This window comes from Arctopsyche grandis, chromosome 9 (genome assembly GCF_051622035.1).
Source record: "Arctopsyche grandis isolate Sample6627 chromosome 9, ASM5162203v2, whole genome shotgun sequence".
NCBI classification, from domain to species: Eukaryota; Metazoa; Arthropoda; class Insecta; order Trichoptera; family Hydropsychidae; genus Arctopsyche; species Arctopsyche grandis.
In genome coordinates, this window is record NC_135363.1 from 18,344,380 (window position 1) to 18,364,369 (window position 19,990).

General features: G+C 34.5%; 1 protein-coding gene across 1 annotated transcript in view; it reads left to right on the forward strand.

The window, feature by feature from the left end:
* ssh (Protein phosphatase Slingshot) overlaps positions 1 to 19,990 on the forward strand; it is a 132,460-nt gene that overhangs the window by 23,976 nt on the left and 88,494 nt on the right. The window contains exon 3 of the mRNA XM_077438294.1: positions 7,891 to 7,946. Coding sequence (XP_077294420.1) covers positions 7,891 to 7,946 — 56 coding nt within the window. The remainder of the gene's footprint in view (positions 1 to 7,890; positions 7,947 to 19,990) is intronic.

Consider the following 19,990-nt stretch of genomic DNA (forward strand, 5'->3'; position numbering starts at 1 on the left):
TCGAAGCCATATATCTTTATTAGTTTTCTCTATTTTGTTGTGTCAAAACCGCCTTGCTTTTAATCTTTACTCAACCTTCCTACCCTTCTTTATTTACACTGTCATTTCCGCCCCTGCGATCATTATTCAATTTTTCACACAAAGATATCTCTAATATGGGAGGGGACTTCGTCGAAGAGGGCACCATCTTGCTTATACGAGATTTGCGTCTATTCAATGCTCATTCATCATCGGCGTAGAAGCATTTATCTGCAGATAGACATCTCTGTCTCAACTAGATAAACGGCCGTGCATTATCGATCGAAATAATAGCTCAAGAGCCGATCGCACGCAACGCGTACAAGATCAAGTAAGCAAAAAAAAAAGAGAAAAACTTGCACTAACAGCCGAAGAAGAGGCAGTGAACATTGCCTTATATGGCGTGAATCTTTCGCGCGCGTTCTTTCACTACTGGACGAAATTCGTATTTAGCGTTTCTGCGATAAAGTCTAATATCGCATGCTCGTGCGTTTAAGTGAGTCAATGGCGATAACGAGATGTTTGCCGGTAACTCGAGCAAGCGTTACCTCTTCTTGTGTATTGAGATCAGCATGTGTGGAGTCATGTGCTTCGGTTAGATGAGAGATGGTGGTGGGTTGTAGTAGGTTGTAGAGATGGTAGTGGGTTGTTCAATTGATTTTGTGTTAAATTTGAGGGAAAAACTTGAGAGACCTGTTCTGTGCCGATTGGAAGATACGCAAATTAGTCGGCTTTATCGTGTGAACCACGCTAGAAAGTGAAACGTACTTAATATTGTATGAAACAGCAATTCGAAACCGAGGTCTTACATTTTCAAAGGGTTTTTGGATATTTTTTTCAATTAAGAAATTATACTTAATATGTTTGAACAAGCGTCAATATTCAGAGTTCAAACTTCATTCCTTTGAAGAATCTTTCTGTCGATGAGAAATAAATAGAAATACATTTTTCATATGTTAGTTCTACTTTTTTTTAGATGGTTCATCATTCCTGTAACATGTGAAAGTATCAAATACATATCAAATACATTGTATATCGGACTTCACGTAAGACATGTCAAACATTTCGTTAAGAAAAGGTTGAGTGTCGCTGTTACATAAATGCTTCTTCCGATTCTCATCAAGAATACTTGTCATCGGCGCCGAATATGATAGTTTCCGTTTTACGATTTCACTTTTTCTCTGCTTTGGGCTACATCACCTTTTGGGACAGGTTTTTTCGCCGGTTTTCTATTTGGCGTATCTGCAAATGGTCTATTTAGACTTGCATACATTAAAATATGAAATACAAACGCATCTACCCATTATTGAATTAAAAACCTGTTACCTTATCTCAATCTATCGCCACTGGAGCCACACATGACAACATGATATTTGAAAGTACATTTTTATATTATGTATATGAATTTTATTGATGCAGATTTTTTTTGTTCTTTATTTGCGAACGAGTTTTCCTTCTAGTTGCCATTAAATTTAAATTGCATTTTGCTTTCTAAAATTTTAATTTTAAGGTATTGCGGTCTGATCCCATAGCTGGGGCTGGTTGATTCTTTGACCCCTATCATTATTGTGTAGTAATCGAATGTTAATTGATTTGATTTCATTGATTTGTTTTATGTATCCATGCCATTAACTTTCTCGTATTTGAAAATTTATGCCAAAGTTGCAAACGGAGAATATAATGTAGGAAACATAGACAAAAAAGAATGATACTATGTATGAACATATATAGTAAGTTCAAATATGTATTTTATCATATTGTTATTTAGTACTGAAACTTTTGTTCATTATTTCACCTGTTAATTTCTCCTGCAAGCACCCATTGTAGAGTTTCCGTCAAATCGTCACACAATACATCAATTACGAATCGACCTTCCATTCACGTACCCACATCCGTCACAGTCCTGTGAACCCGAGTCCAATGATCGTACTCATTATCATCTTTTGTGGTCGATGAGTATCAAATGTCTTGGGCGGAACTGCAAGGTGTTGCAAGACGCAATGCAGCGTGCGATTTTCATTGCAGATTCTCTAGATGCGAGTAGTCATTATGTATGATTATCGCGAACAATGGGACTATCCCGGTCTGGATAATGTTCCGATTAGTGTCTTGGAGAGTAATGGACTTAATTATAATATGTGTTTGAGCACGCGCGAGCACATTCGCTGCATGGATTTTGAAAAGGATGTATAGGTATGTATGTACTCACCAGTTTTGGTGTGGAGAAACTTTGACCGCTAATTCGACGTTAGTTCATAGTGTGAAGTTATGAAAACTATTGTACTTTTAAATTTATGTAATGGAAAAAGCATCAAATCAACGATTGATAGCTAGGATTGAACAACACAACACAAAAGATATGCGAGAGAGGAGAGCATGTTTGACTTGAACAACAAAATATACTTAGATATCAACTTCCAAATAGAAATAACTTTAGAATGATAGGAATTCAGCGATGTGACCAAAGATACATATATACGTATATTTATAAAAAACTTCAAATTCAACAACTTTTTTTAAATCATATTTTAGTCAGAAAGCCAATTAAAATACAAATTGCCTATGCCCACCCCTTTTTCAAAGCTCATACGTTCATTTGCCTAGACATCGTAAGTGCTATGCTTTTTGTCTACTGCGATATGCATCTCGTTTGTTGCCATTTCTCTTCGATCGTGGGCGGGCGAGCGAACCCGACTGCATCTCCTCTTCCATTTTCAGACGTCCCCGAACAGTGTCTGCTCGAAGGGGACCTTCTGATTTATGGAACGGCGACAAACCCTCCCGGCGATTTAGCATCCTGTCCGGTGCATCTTGTGCAATTTCTAAACTTTCACCTACGTGTTTTATTGTCGAACTACACACAACGTGTCGTTAATTTATTATCACTCTCTCAGTACCATTTAAGTGCTATGCGACAAAACAGAATGAAATTAATCTATCTCGGTGGGTGTTTTAGGTCAATATCTCGTCTGTGGATCACATCGAGCTGACGAGGCAGCCACCCAAAGACTACAACAACGGCCCTTTTGATTTTCTAATATTAGATAGGTCGTTCTTCTGATGCGTGGGCTTTGAAATTGAAACCCACAGCTAGGCATATTACACATAGAAGACTACATACATACATACATATAATTTTTTACTTAGGCATTATGTTGCAAATTGTCAAAGCGACACACTTATTTTGCGCCAGAGGTAACTGGGTCGTATCTTGACAGTTTCACGACAATTTTCATAATGTTTAACGACCGGCGATATTAAAGTTTGTAGGACATGCGAAGCATCCTAAAACTTTGGTGCGTCTTCTTCTGCTTTTAACCGTTTCTTCGTGACTATCATATGTCGATGTTTTTGTATGCGTACATAAATACGTGTCTATAGTTCGGTGAGATGGGTTTGTTCATTTGATCTGATCGGAAGTGACTCTCTTTGGTATTTTGCTACAAATGTGATATTATTTCGACGCATCGTAACACGCATTGGCGTATTTATTTACGTGTGAAAACAGGAGTCTGTTCCGCTTTGATAATTTTGTCTTCATTCCCATGATGATGCATTTCTCGTATTAAATGTTACGATCTTCGATGTCGTGTTATTTCGTTTTACACACATATGTATTTACTTTGGCTAAAGGGACGAAAATAACAATGCAATGATTGCAATGTTTTTCCGTCATTATTAATATTTTTCAACCGTAAACAACCACTCGCGTATTCCTGATTGATAATCGTTGATATTTTTGTGTAGAGCTTTTTTTGTAAATTCAAGTATGACAATCGTTAACCTAAGGAGGCTTATTTTCTAAGGTATTTTTTGTCCTGAACCATTACTTAACGTTGCAACTTTAGTCGAAGTACCTGGTTATTAAAGTGTCGATTTCATTATTGAACTGCTTCAACTTCACCGTGGATTCGTTTCGCCGTTGGCAATTCGTATTCAACAGTCGTGAACATTTTAATCGATCGAGTCAAAAAACCTTCTGGTACCCAAGGATTTGGTTCGATTTAGTTACACTGAAAGCGGAACGGCGATTTTATTTTTTTTCTCGTACTGGTCGATATCGTATGTAAAATTGCTACTATTAAGGTGTTGACCGGACGTTCACACTTCCAAGTAGTGCGTTTAGGTGATCTGAAATCGATTTTGAATAGAGTAGTCTTCGAGTGGTATCGATCGCCGTTTGTTCTTTCGATTGGGTTCGTGTTGAGGCTGCAAAGTTAATTGCCGACGTTGCGTCAGTTGCAGTAAAAATAAGATGAAAGATAGACGAGAGAATCTGTTCGGGCTCGTTTTGTATGTGATAATCACTATTATCATCGTTTCACTGAAATTACTGCAATCCGCGATATTGATCTCGCGTACCCCACTCTCTCACACACTGCAACAATTTCACGCTTTTGTACGTGTATGTTAATTAATACAATGCCCAGGTAATTTATTCGCGTTATTGTAATTCGAACTGCTTAACGTAAACATACTCTTTTATAGTGTATAAAATTGCTGATTATTAATTAACATGTGAATTATATCGAATGTGTTTTTGATTTGCATTGATGTAATCGATGTTTTAGTTCTGTAAGTGTTGATTTCTTTATGGTTGTTAAGTTTTGGGAGAATCATCATTGTGTGGTTCAATAGATAGACTCAAATATGCAGAAATGCGATTTTCACAGCTTTTGCTAAAAATTGATCCGATTTTTCTGTTAGTTTATTCAAATCAATTTCAACGCAATTAATTTTTTGATAAATTTTGCGTCTTGTCGAGAACAAAGCGAACGGTTTGTTCAAAATACATCGCACGTAATGGATTAACCTTTGAATAATTCATACGAAATGTAATGCTTGTTGTTGGTTGAAATAAAATTTTATCCACATTATCGTTTTGCAATACATATTCGCTTTTCGAATACCATTTACTATCGTAATGTTCGAAATTAATTTCTAGCACGCACAAACAGTAGCAACAACTGCAAATTTTAGTAATTGCCACAGGTGTCAGGAACATAGTTGCTAAAGTTGATCGTTTACCTGACGTTTTACCCATATTTGAAAACCAAAAGAAAGTCCAAAACTGTAAATTGTTGCTCCTGTAAATGAAATTTGCATTTCTTATAATGAAAATACAATAATATTCACACTTGAACTCCAAACACTCAACGACAATTAGATTGACATCTTTCTGCCTATATCATATTTCATTTTTCGTTACCTACATTTTTATTGAATTAGGCATGTCTGTAGATCAATTTTTTTTATTTTTTATTCTAGGACTTAAAAATTATGTCCATTTATGCGAAACATTACGCTTATTACTCATAAGAATATGCGTATGCATAAACGAACCGCTTCACTTGACCAATTTTAACCAAGGTAACGTTGAATGCCTTTAGTACAACGTACATACATAAAACGGCCTTGGAAAAACAAATTTAAAATCACCAAATTTGGTATATTACCCTCAAGTTACCTACCCCAATTTAGGCGTGGAGACTCCCATAAGATACCCACAAGATACCCACCCCATCCTAGATCAATATTATTCGGGCCATGGCTCCAAATTTAGTATGTTATTCTATTCTTTTGGTAGTGTTTTTTATAACATTCATCCACCCGAGCAACGTTGGGCAACTCCATTAATTAAAAATTATATAAAGTAGTTAAATAGAAGTTTATACTACTTGATCACTTCACTACTTATAAAAAACGTGATCAGTGATTGATTCTGAGTTCGAATCAGTAAATATCTCGAGTTCGAATTTTCGCATGATATATAAAAATTCATATATTGTTACTACGTATGTACATAGTGTAGATGAAGTAAAAACTTGTATTTTATCATTACAATACTTTCTAGACTTTTCCACGTCCACAATGTAAACGGCTGAAATGTCTCAAGATCCACAAATAAACACATGAGCGAATGCATCGTTAGATCTTCGCGGCTGTTGTATGTATGTATATCATGGTGATCTGTCATATTGATTTTTGCAGCGTTTATCATGTCTCGTCGTCATGTGCTCTATTTGATAATGGTGTTGTTGGTTGCGATGCGACCGGTGCACGCTCCACAAATTGTCATTGTCAACGGATGCAATTACCGCCGTGGCTCTTCCTGACCGATGCATTACGCTCGTGTATGCCACGTCAAGTTCAATCGGTCTGCACGATCAGTTCCATACAGCATTGTACGCCACATACCATTATCTATTGTTAGCTTAAAATTAGTAGCCACTCATTGGAATCGACTTAACAAAGATCGCCGTCCTTCCAAGCTTCGGGGAAAACTTTCAATTTCCAAAGAAGAGAGTAAGGGAGTGTTGAACCTGGGATTCGTGTCGTTGACACACACACACACACACACACACACACACACACACACTACGATTTATGTAGATTCACAGCATTCAAGCGTGACCGTTCTTTATTGTAAGAGGTTTGATTAAAAGGTTCGGGGAATCTATTTATATAATTTATATTATTGTAGGTATTTAAAATTTTATCAGCTTTTTGAATTCGTGATACTCTTATATTAGAAGTTCAGGTATACATGTGTAAGTTCATTATTTTATAAGGTGTGGATTCGCGTGAATAAGTTAGATACGATAGATTTGTATCTACATAGTTGAGTCTAAAGAATACATATCGAGAGACAAATCTTTCGGCTTCGTTTCTGAATAAAAAAAATTGTCAAATGCAATTTATTCAGAGTTGATATTGACAGCAAAACTAAATTTCGTTCTAAGATTATATTTACCCAAATAAAATATACACTGCATAAACAAAACTTTCTTGCGTAAAATCGTTTATGCGTAAAAGGTTGTTTGTCTGGTAATCTTAATAAAAAACCTCAGGTGATGAGGCGTCTTTTTCACTCTACTACCTTTTCAACGATTCGTCACGTTTATTTAATAATATTTTAAATTCCTGAACGACTCCGACGAGCACAACTAGGATCACCCTACCCGATCAAAATTTTTATACCATGGCAGACAAATTGCTAGTCTCTGGGTACTCGATACTTGCAGATGTGAATGGTCACAATGGGGTTAATTTATTCGGTTATCGTTTTTAATTGATTTTTGTTGTTAAATTTTAAAATACACATTTGGATATGTATGTGTCTTCTTATAGATAGTAAATGCCGACTGAAAATTAAAGTTTAATAACTTTAATATTTATTTCTATTTATTCATATTTCCGAATTATTTTACTGAATGCATTGCCTTAGAATAATCATCTTTTGTATTTGAAATGTATTCACCATGGCGATTGCGTGCACTCGCCGTATTTTTTGATCATGCGCGGTCGCGATCGTGCGAGGTTCAAGTTTTCAAATTCGGGGTAACCGACTCACCAGGTAAAAAGATTCTCGCGTGAAACACCTGCGCTCGAAAAAAGGTATATAACATTAGAAGCGGAGAGCGGGTCCGGATCATCTTCACGGTCCGACGATCACCAAACGCGAGATCAGGAATGGACAATGACTCCCCACAAGGACGCTCAACAAGCTTCGAATATTTTTTATGTAGAAATCGGCAATAAGTGTGTGCATTTCGAATTACCTCGTCGATTTCCTACGATGTCGTTGAGCGTAAATAAACACTAGCCAGTTACGTTTTAATTGCAAGCTGGATATTATCAATCGCCGTAAATAATAACGGGTGATCCGAGACCCAGGAAGCAGGGGATAGGTTGGTCGGTGCTCACGGTCTGTTGCCGCAGTAATTCCATAGTTTATTGTACATATCATTCGATTACAAATCAATTAGTTGTACTTAATGGGCGATTGTGTTGGGACGGGTTATTAACTTGCTGCTTGCTCACTTACTCGTTCGCTCCGTCTAATGATCGATTTTTCTTAATTTGTTGCAGGATTCAGGTTCTACCGCTTCCATCGATGAGGATGACTCCTGCAAGTCCGGAAAAAGGTAAACTACACACATTTTTCAGTTTGTTGACCTTCCCGGTTGGCTTTCACGCTGTTTTCTAACTGCATTTATTATTTATTGTCTGTGTGGACATCGTAAATATTTGTCTGGGTTTTGTAATTGTTTGCAATTGTTGCAATGTTTACGTTTAAATGTTTCATATTGTGGTTTTTGCAAGGGTGTATATTTGAGGTAGGCACTTAAATTATCAGCAGTGGCGTAGCGTGAATTCCTGGTGCCCCCCCGCAAAATATTTTAAGGCGCCCTCCCCCCCAATATATTCATATTATTTACTTACAGCAAAATAACTTTCCAAATTAATAATTTATACCTTTTTTACATATCGGTATATGTACCTACATATATGTATGTCGAATTGCATTAATAGTTTAATTTGAACGATCAACAAGCAGTGCACTATCTGTTTAAAGTAACTGATGGTGAATTTTCTTTAAAAACATCCCACCTGTTAATGGTGACAGCGAAAAATTTATAAATTTTATTGGTTTTAATCATATAATTTTGTTATATTGTTTACACATTGAAAAAAAAATTATAAAAATATATATATATATATATATATATATATATATATATATATATATATATATATATATATATATATATATATATATATATATATATATATATATATGTACAAGAATAAGAGAATTCTCATATATACAATCTATTGAATCTTTGAGAGTTTAAATTTCAAGGGAAGATTCTTAGTTCCATAATCCTGAAACTAATTAGTGTTAAAGTTTCACAGACTATTTATGTATATGAAATATGAGAACTGTAATAAAATTTTCATTCTAACTTTATTCGAGAATTTGACATAAACACGTTGAAGGGATTAAATTTCATACTGTATATTTTGTAGAGCTTTTAAAGTTGTCCAAATGAATCAAGTTTTGTTATATGTGAATTTTATGGGTAGGAAGAATGTTATTTTGCTAGTTTAGGTTTTGTATGAAACAAATTCTACATAAAAGACTTCTTACAAAATATTCTAGATATTAATGACATCCTAAATCTGTAGGCTTATACATACATATGTATGTATGTATATTGTAGTGTGTGAAATCATCTTATTTTCGGCTTGGATGGATGGATTTAAAATTTCACCAACGTCTCTAATTTATTATTATAGTTAATCACTAAGTGCCTAAGGCCACTACTCAAGTATTGAGCTCTTGCCATTTCGAATTTCTAGATTGTACCTCTAAGTCTTTTCGCATTCGTACACATGTACATATATATTTCAAAGCCAACTTTTTTGTATCAATGAATCACACTCTCCTTTGATTAAAATTATTTATCAGTCTGCGGCCTTACCTTTTTTTCACGACACACATTTAGAGGTGTGTACGCCTTCGCACTGTCGCCAAAGGCGAACGCGCTATGGCACCTTACTGTCTGGTTTGACATGGTGACTCAGGACGCTGTGTGTAGTCGTTGTCTATCTTCTCGATATTTGTAAACACACGTAGTCTTAATTTTAGCTCTTGATTACAATTTATTTTACACTTGGCCTGGTCATTATCTCCGCAATATCATTATCTACCAGCAATAACAAATTCATCAATTGTGATGTTGCACAAGTCGCGAGGCATTAAGGTTATTAACTGGTTTCAAAGTGGAAGACAAAAATCACGATCGAATGCAGTAACGAAATATTGCGGCCATAAATCGAATTTGGTTTTATTAGATGTAAACTTTTACTCGCCTATTTAAAAACAACGACGCTTCCTGCCTTCCACTTTCTATTTATTTATAAATAAAAATATTTTTTCAAGTTGTTCAAATAGCCTTCGGGTGCATATTATTGAGTAAATAAATTGTTCGAATTTCGAAAAATTTTGCTGTTTTCGTTTCTCTTTTGGACGAATGAATGCGTTTGGGACCACACGTGCTCGCGAGTTGCAAGTTTTTCTTCGCCGCTTTCTTGACTAATGGACGCCCTTTTTGTGGACCTTTTATTGTGAAATTGACTGTCTCTAATCTTTGTTTAGGCGGCGCGAATCGCGTTTATTGTCTTCCTCTAGAAAGTTAACCGCATCACATTTTCTTGCAGCAGGGCCCAACTCCAGACCTAGGACATAATTAATCAGGGAGATTGCTCTACGTCTTTGTGTCGTCGGTGAAAGTGACTGCGGCACTCTTGTTTCCTTTTTTGTTACTCTATGATCGATTACGTTAATGATTTTAATGCTATTAGCGTTGTTTGTGTGATAGATGACAACCGCTGTGGTAATTAGTCTTTGCTGGAGGTGTGTACTTTGTTTACCTTTGATTTATGGCGCGAACGTGCCACACTGGATCATGTTCAGTTCTCTGAAATGATTAATACTGATGGAAGTGTTTGTAAGCTTAACCCAGAGTTTGATGTAGAAAATACAGCGAATAAACGCACTAATATACTATGTAAGTTTAAGTTGCGAATTTCAATGGAAGGGTATAGGAAAGTAGCGCTTTCGTAAACTGCACATTGTTGCAACTGAAGTTCGTGACTCGTGCAATGTTTTTCGACGACGTCGGTTTGTTTTCGCTGTCTTCTTACTCCCGAAAAGAATACGGTTAATGACAGCCGGAGCGGTTATGCTAATGAGGACACATCGTAACATGTCTTTGTTCCATTGAAGAGGAGGATGCATCCGGGTCGCGCTACCGCATCGTCTGCTTTTGCAGAATTCGACAAGAGTGTATGCAAACGCAAAACCACCCTGGAGCTATCCATCCTGGGTGCTGAATAACGATCTGACCAGATTTCCTCAAAGGAAATCATCCATCTTCGACATAATGCCAAACTACAGTCTCTCGTCTTGAAAGTTTATTTTGACATTGAAATCCTATTGTACATATGTATGTATGTATGTATACCTTTCGTATATATACATATTGAAATTCTCGACAAAACGCACGGTAATCTTTTGATAGAAAGACTCATATTTAATTGATCGTTATATAATTGCATCGAGTATGATTTCGTATTATAATTATGATTAACTTTTAGCAATAGCTCGTTTCTAGGACATACTAATTCTGTACACGTGACTTGAAATGTGCATAAATACGTATATTGGTAGTTAGGTAATATTGTGTGGATTTTATTTCCAACCTTTTTTTATACAGACAGTGATTTATTACACCAATGAGTTGACGCTTCCTGATTTTTTGCAAACTTTCTTCTTTTACGCCTTGAGACCTGAATCCATGATATGTCTCAGGTAGACGTTGATGCGCATACATATGTACATATGAATATTTATTTTAAAACAGTCTTAAGTCAAAACAGAACAAATAATAAAATACATTACAAAAGACCAATTATAGGTTTCCGCTGGTAGTAATAAACTAAATGATAAACATACACGTAGTCATACATAAAATTTTGAAATTAACTTAAGAAAAAACAAAGAAATTAAGTAATTAAATGTTAGTATTAAATTTCACAGTTAGTAAGATTATTCAAAAAATGAATTAACTATTGCTCGCCTTGCTTGCTCATGCGTATTATCAAAAATATCAAGGTATGGTCTCTCGCTAATCGAATAAAGGTTTTATTATATACAAGTATGTACATATAAAATGTAGTTCTGTAAAAGTGGATATGTAGTAAATCTGATATTCAAAATAATGGAATGGAATTTGATTATGTCAAACTTGAAAATAACCTGCAGGAAGACCATCACCATCCTTGCTTTTATACGAAAGAAAAAATTGATCGAGTTTAACACTACACATTATACATATGTAAAAGTAAATCTTTCTTACGTAAAATTTTCAATATACATATGTATATATGATGTAAAAGCAGGTCAGGTTTGTGAGATATTTATTAATGAGGAAGAGAGTGGGGGGATAATGGGTTGCCTTTCCTATCATTCTACTTAAGTTTCGTGGAATGTTTCAGTGTTGCAATTCTTTATTTCGCCAACGTCACCAACAAATCACTATAACGTACGCGAAGAAGCTTTACTTCAAAAATCTCCATATCAATGCCACTTGTGATGGACAGTAGAACACTGCACATTGAGTTTCCTGGAATTACATATGTCTTCTATGCCAACGTCCCGCGGGTTAATCTAATGCGAGTCTAGATTTTCATCCATTTTTCATTTGATTTTTCGCGTCAGGTGGTTGCCCATTAGGATTGTGAGATTTCACAAGCGACGTACATATGTATATGTACTTGTAGGTATGATGCAGTCTGCAACAAATGGAGGTGTTGGCTTCGTTTAATTTGTTACTGTTGACGTAATCGCTTCTGTTATTGTGTATACAATGTAGACAATGAGGAAAAGACCTTCAACGGTGCGATTTAATTTTCGGATAGTTACACATCACTGTTGCTTTTTTACGCGAAATTACAAACGAGTTTACTCACCAGGAAACTCGTCGAAGATAGTTCACTCATAGTCAACAGACGCTTCTTTTGTTCTCGGATTCATACGAACCGATTGCGAACCGCACTTTTGCTCCGGTTTATTCGTACACGTAATAGGCCGTGAGAAAAATGTAATCGCAACAGTTGAATAACGATTTGATGATTATACTGATAATACTGCACGTAACGATGCGGTCCTGATTCTTGTGATTCGATCCGCGCAATTTCGCACTTGTTTTATTTCGATCGACCACACAAATCGATACGTAAATATCTCAATAACCAGCTTTTATACACGGTTTTATCATCGGTGAATGGCTTGAAATGTAATTTAACATGGTAAAACGTCGCCAGTACTGCGTATTATCTATGTCGGACTTTCATTACAGTGATTAATCACCGTGCGCAATAAAAAATGTGTATCACATTTAAACCCGTGTCATTTTTATTGCAGAAGTGTAACATTAGCACAATTATGGTGCTTTTTTGTTTAGGTTTACGGTAAAAATTTACACCGGTGAGGCCGTGCGAAAACGCAAAAGCACCACAGACACGTAACTGGGTGAAAAAGGCGAAATTTACACTTTGTTTTCTTCGTGTGTTAACATACTTTTATTGAAGTGCAATCGTTTAGTGCAATGAATCTTATTTTTTTTTCTTTTTGGTTCACTGACTCCTTTTAGAAAAAAAGAGCTCATCAAAAAGAATTTCCTAATACATACTAACATTTGGTATATCAACAATTAATTGAAGGAAATGATAGATTTTGAAGTCAAGTTAATTCTTATAACTTTTCTCATCCAAGTTAATTTGATTGCATAAAATATACCCACTGGTCAATTCCAAGTTGTTCGTGGGCATTTGATTAAAAACTTTGTTTTAAATGCAATGAACATTTTATAAATTTTTTTACCAAAAGGATCTAATGTGAAGTGGGTCGTTAATATTATAGTTTTAGATGATAATAATAGATTCTTAAAAATCTACAATTTTGTATAATTTAGTTGTGACATTTGACGATGTTATCGCAGCCATTGTTTTGAACACCGCGCTTACACGCTGGAACGAAATGTCAACGAAAGTGTACACACAATGTGAAACTCATTCTGTTTGACGTGTATTTAGATTTGCATGACAGTTTCACCATCATCGATGTAAAACTGAGTACCAGTCATTGTTTGATTTCTATAAATGTAAAAAAAGGTTAACCGTTGTCTTCCAAAAGTGCACACACGGATGCATACGCTTTCATTAGCATGACAGTTAACTTTTAACGGATCCCTGTCTATTTAAGCAGTGGCTCTCAATACGGGATCACACGGAATATATGAAGCCAAAGAAAGCCTTTTGAAAATATTACAAATTGGACCAAAAAAATTATATCTCTTTAATATTTTGATTTTTAAATGTTTTTTATTATTATTAAATTGTGTTCACAATACATCTTATATCTATTTTAATAGCTACTGATCTACTGATAATTTTCTATTTTGCAATTTTAATTTAACTTTGTTAGTAATCATAGTATTATATTATTCTAATGTTAATGTACAGCATAATAGGAAAAAGAGCTCAAAAACCTATTTACAATTCTTATAAATGCTCATAATACATTTAATACATAATATTAATTAAATACTAACTAAAGTCGGCGATCTAAAGCCGATTGTGTTCAGGTAATCTGTGATCTCTATAGTTGTGCCGGTATGACTGCATTTTGACTAAAAACTAAATTAGAGACACTTTTTGGCAAAATCCATATACACACTAAATAAGAAATAGGTAACATTTGTGAGATCATTCTCAATGAAGAGGAAGCGAGAGCCTCAACGATGCATAGGTGTGGAGGTGCAACGTTTTATAACAAATCCATGCGCATAAATTCAATTCACACTACCGTGCTTAATGAAGTTTTCACTTTTAACAATTACTCATGTGGGTTTGATTGTATGTATGTATGTATAAAAATGCACGCAGTTGAAGTTGAAGGAGGAGTAAAGGAATATGAAACAAACGTATGACTCAGTTAAAAATAATTGAGAAGCGCTATATTTGAGTGTTGCAGTGTGTGTGTGTGTATTTAACCCACCGCCAAACATCGACATTTTGGTCGACAATGAGTTTTACAGAAATGGAAATGCAAACGTTGGCAATACTGCTTGCTAGTCCCAGATACATCCGGCGAGGGCGGGTCGAATGCGTGGTTGGGTCGAAGAGGCATTGTGATCGAATCTGCATTCGCTTGCACACGCGGATTCGACCGTATCTGTTCAAATCCTGATTATGCAATTTGCCGACGTTTCGCGAGCGCGTTGAATGCGAAATGAGGTGAACATTCGAAAACAACGAAGGGGTTGAGATCCCGCGATGGCCCTTTGCAGGGCATTTATGCGATTTCCATTGTTCTTTTAACCCTTCCGTTTCTTTTGTGCGAGCTGGTCTTTGTCGTACTGCCAACACTTTGACGAAGCGTGTACCCGCTGAAAATTCGATTATGTATTATGAATTTCATTTTGAGCCTTCTATAATGTAATCTAATTTTATTTTATACATTTTTACTTAGTGTTGAAACACATATATACATACATAAGAGAGAACACAATAGTATGCGTAATTGTTTTCGCTTATCTGTGCTATCACTGTTATCAGCTTGAGTAATTTTTTCTTACGATTTCTAATTTTCCAGCCTTATGATAATACCTATCTAAAGATGTGTAAATGTGCCAAAATCATCAGTAGCTCCGATAAGCAGCCTCAAATCATCCAAATTTAGCGTAAACATAATGTATATTACGCGTTTAAATTTAAAAAATGGGCTTTGGGTGCAGGTTATCATTATTTGGCCAAATTCAAGAAGATATTGTTCGAAATGATTTCATTGCAAACATTCAATGTAATATTCTCGTATATAACAGGACTCGACAATATTTATTTCATTTTTTTAATACAAAATGTGCGTATTTATATGTATTATGTAGGTTGCTTTATTAAAGTCGCAGATTTACAGAAAGGTACGTGGCTCGTTTTTTTAGTTAGTTTTGCACGTGTAAAAAAACGCTAGCACGTCTGATCTATGCTACACCACCCAGGCCTCAAATATCCCCTGAAGTGTTTTCGATGATATTTTTTATCTTTGTATTGACATATGATCGATAACGGTGATTCCTATATTTGAGCAAATGTAGGAGAAACTCGTCGAAATAATAAGATCGTTCGAATTAGGAATGACCTCAAGAAACGCCCTTGCCAGTTGGAAACCACGAGCATGCGCATGGGGTACGATTCAGTGTGCCTTTGAGGTTTTCTTTGGATGGGCAATTTATCAAGATATCAAAATCGGCAGTTTATATATGGATGGTTTGAAATAGGGCTTATTTGGCGCGGAAATTGACGATTTTAGTGAGTCTTGTGAAACTTTATACCGAGTAAATCTACTGTGAAGTGCTTGATTAGTGATAGAATGAGTCATATTGTATAATACAAAAAAAATGTACCGACACTCGGTAATCGCTATGCCATTTTAGACCTTTTTCAATAAGGGAAAGTAAGCCAATTAGATATTATGTACTTTTTCAAGAAGTAATATTTTATTATGATAAACAAAATGAATATTTTCCCACGTTATATACACATAATAATACAATATAGTATCATACGAAAATGGGTCTATATTTTATGTTGTAAGTACATGTAATATTGCCATATTGCAATTATGACAGGAAGTTGCTAAATAAACGCCACTTTTCATAACCCGTTCTGAACAACGAACGACACGTATTCTATGTATAAAGTTATAATTTACCCGTTTTTATTGTACGTTAATTTGACAGACACTACTGCAGTTAATTGGACTGAATTGGATTTAATTTATTCCATATCCTTTAAGACAGAGTTATTATTATTCTTGGGCACGGTACCGTTTTTGCCCTTGGTTCGCTTTATCGCTTTCAATTCGATTAATCATATCTGATTATGATCAATTGATAAAAACACTGTGTAAATATTATTCGCGCTCGAATGTTTTAAGCTTTCATTGTGCAAGAGATTCTACAGATAAAATAAAATAAATTAAAATTGAAATATTGATTGTAAATTTTCACGGTTGTGCCTAATGAATATAATTGAATTTGCTTGTTTTAAAGCTTATGTAAGCCTATTATTTAGGTTTACGAATCTATGATTTTTTGAGATCTGAAATTGAAAAACTTTATTCGTCAGCATGAAATCGAATTCTTGTAGTCTTTGGTATATTAAACCTTTCTCATTTATTTTTATTTTATGTTTATTTGAATAGTCGATTTCTTTTGGTCGTTTTACTGTCAACGATTAAATTGTACGTAAACTATGATAAAATAGTAAGTGGTTATCGCAGGGAAAATTTCAAGGTTCCATGTTCCAAGTTTACATAGTCTACTGATAATTTTGCAATATTTTAAAACATCCAATGGGACGCTTTCTCAAACTCTCAATACGCATTAGAAATAGATTATAAAAATATTATAAATTTGAAACCTGCGAATCATCTTGGATCGATGATACCATTATATCTTTCTCTTTAATGACATAATAAATATACATTAGTTGGGGGGAATTATTAAGTTTGACACTGTATAGCGAAATAACTACAACTAGCGTCTGCCTCGCATTATAGTAGACGATTTAGATAGTGAAAGTCCAGTTGGATTTTGTACAATGATGGCGATGTCTTAATATTGCATTGAAATCGTAATTTTGCTCGTACGTTTGCTCTGTTGTGGAAAAAAATACAGATTATGCTTGCCACATTAATTCAACCGCTCCGGTATACATAATGATACTCTCTCGTAATGATACACTCTTTGAGCTGCACTCTACCTGCTACGTTAATGCAGCTTTTCCACTTGCTGCTAGTGCTATTGCACAAGAGAAGTAAAAAAAAAGAAAACAATTAATAATATTTCTGATTATATTCATAATTCGCGTTAATGTGACATGAGTATAGATAATTGGCTTTATCATATGAATTAACTCATAATAAAGAAAATTAGCCATGCAGATATGAAGATTTGACAATTATCTCAATTTTCCGGGTTGTGTTCATTTCTTAATTATCGCTATATCATTATGATCCAACAATAATAGCGCAAAGCGTTAGTAATCAATAAGTTCATTGTTGATACAGCTACACAAAGAACGCTTCATGGCTAAAATTGGCATAGCGATTACCGATTTTGATTACACTATTCATAGCCTTACAAGAGGTTTTTGGTTCATTGCTAATTTTTCGCTTTTGAAATTTGAAATTCATTGTTATTTCGTATGATTGTTACATACTATTTATTATTTCACTATCTTTCGAATCGTAAATATACCCTATAGTTTCAGGGCTTTAATGATTAATATTTGTACTGTAGTAAAGAAGTTATTGATTTACTAGACCCAAAAAAACGTTCAATTTTTTTTTCCGCAGCAAATAAACTTTTTACGTATAATGTAGAATAGCTATGACTTACTTACGTATTGGCTATTTTTTGTAATTGTTATTAATATTTTTGTAATATCAATTCTTTCAAATCTCATTAAAGTGATCCACGGATAGACTTCTAGCAGTATGTGAATCTGGATAAAAATACTCATTATGCTTATAAAAAAATTCAGATGTGACCAACCCATGACTTTATTTATGTATTTGAGGAATATAAGAAGGTAACAAAACAAAATTCAATAATTTAACATATGTATATATGTACAAGTTCACACATGCCGGTTATGAGAGCATTTTCGATTCAAATTGAGCGCAAGTGTAGGGAAACTTACACAACACAAAAGTTCTACCTCCGGTTGTCGGATTTTGTTCGAAATTTTTTTTTTACTTAAAATCACTAATTATTATACACATTAAATATCAAAAAATAAAAATAATTTTAAAGGTCAAAATAAAATAATGAAATATTGTTTAAAAAAAAATACTAATTCCATTTTACGAATTCTGACCAAAACCTAATCAGCACTGAGTTAGTACATAAAGAATACAAATATTAATTTTCAGTTTCATACGTTCAGGGATGTGGACAGAATCGTGGTCACAACATTTTTCACCTTTCTAAGAGGAAAAAATCCCACTTCCGGTTTATTAAATTTTGTGATTTTTTTTTATTTTCATCACATTCATAAAATAATTATACTTGCATTTTTTCGTGAAGAGCACACATGTTTAAGGGGTCGAAAAAAATAGTGGAAGAAATATCGAACTTGAGTAAACTGCCACTTCCGGTTGACGGATGCTTACCAAATTTTACACATAACTTGGTAATAAGCTTGAACTTTTAGATATGAAATTTCAATTCAATAAAATAAAAGGTTTCGTATAAACACATTAAAAACCTTGATTCTCTAGAGTAAAAGTACTACTTCCGGTTCAGGTTCAAAAAATATTAGGGTATAAAATTTATAATTTATATTACATGTAAAAAAATTTCAGTCTGATTCGGTTAGCGGTTTGGGAGATAATTGAATTCAAAAACTTAAAAAAAGAGGAAACCTATAAGGGAAGGTACCATTTCCGGTCAACTTAAAAATTTACGTCGTGTCGATAAGAATTTCAGTAACCGATACTAAGTTTCAGTTCGATAGGACTAACGGTGTTCAAGAAATCCCCACAATACACAGCACGCACATTTTTTCTAGATCATGAAATCGTGATCAGTGATTCTGAGTTCGAATCAGTCAAAATCTCGAGTTCAAATTTTCGCATGATCACAAAACTTCATCTATTCTTACTACGTACATACATAGATAAAGTAAAAATACAAGACTTGTACTATGTTTTCCGAAGCTTTTTCCCTGGAAGTGAAACTTTTTCCGCGATTCCCCTCACCCATCTGTGATAATAACCTCACAAACCTAACCTGTTTCTTTGTGTGGATGTAGATTTTATGTAATAAGTTTTACTTCTATAGCTTGTAGTTTAAACATTTTTACTGTTTTTTAAGTACATCCATACATCATAGGCTATATTATTTTTGTACATATGTACGTACTAACAATTTTCCAAACATAATAATACAATAGAACAGAGCCACTCAACCTCTTGATATTCATTGTTTACCACTCGTAGAGTTTGTCAACTACGTACATACATATGAACTTTATCGGCAGTCGCTAGTTAGTCCCTACATACATAGGAGACAAAACGTTAACTAACATCGGTTTTCTCCCTCACGCGATCTCGCTTGCACGCGTTAGATCAAAGTGGTACGGACTCGGTTTGCGATGCTCTGCAATAAAAACATCTATGGATAAATAGTTAACAAATAGGAAATAGTTTATGTAGGTACATAAGAATCAATAAATTTGAGATGCTAATAACTCGAATGATACCAATTTATCACAACAATTAAATTAGAAAAATTGGAAAATTCTAAAAAAGGACGGCCGATCTGTTTTTTAATAACCACAAGATCTTGCTAACTGCGTATTTGGCCTAGTCTTGAACCCATGACCTCTCGCTCTACCAGTGCACTACGCTGTGCACTATGCGTGTGGATTAAATAGCTTTTATATATAGATAATTATTTTGAGAGTCCCTGCTCTTTTACGATGCAATCATATTATTTAATACAGATGTAATACATATATACATATGTATATCATATCAATTGCTCGATGACAT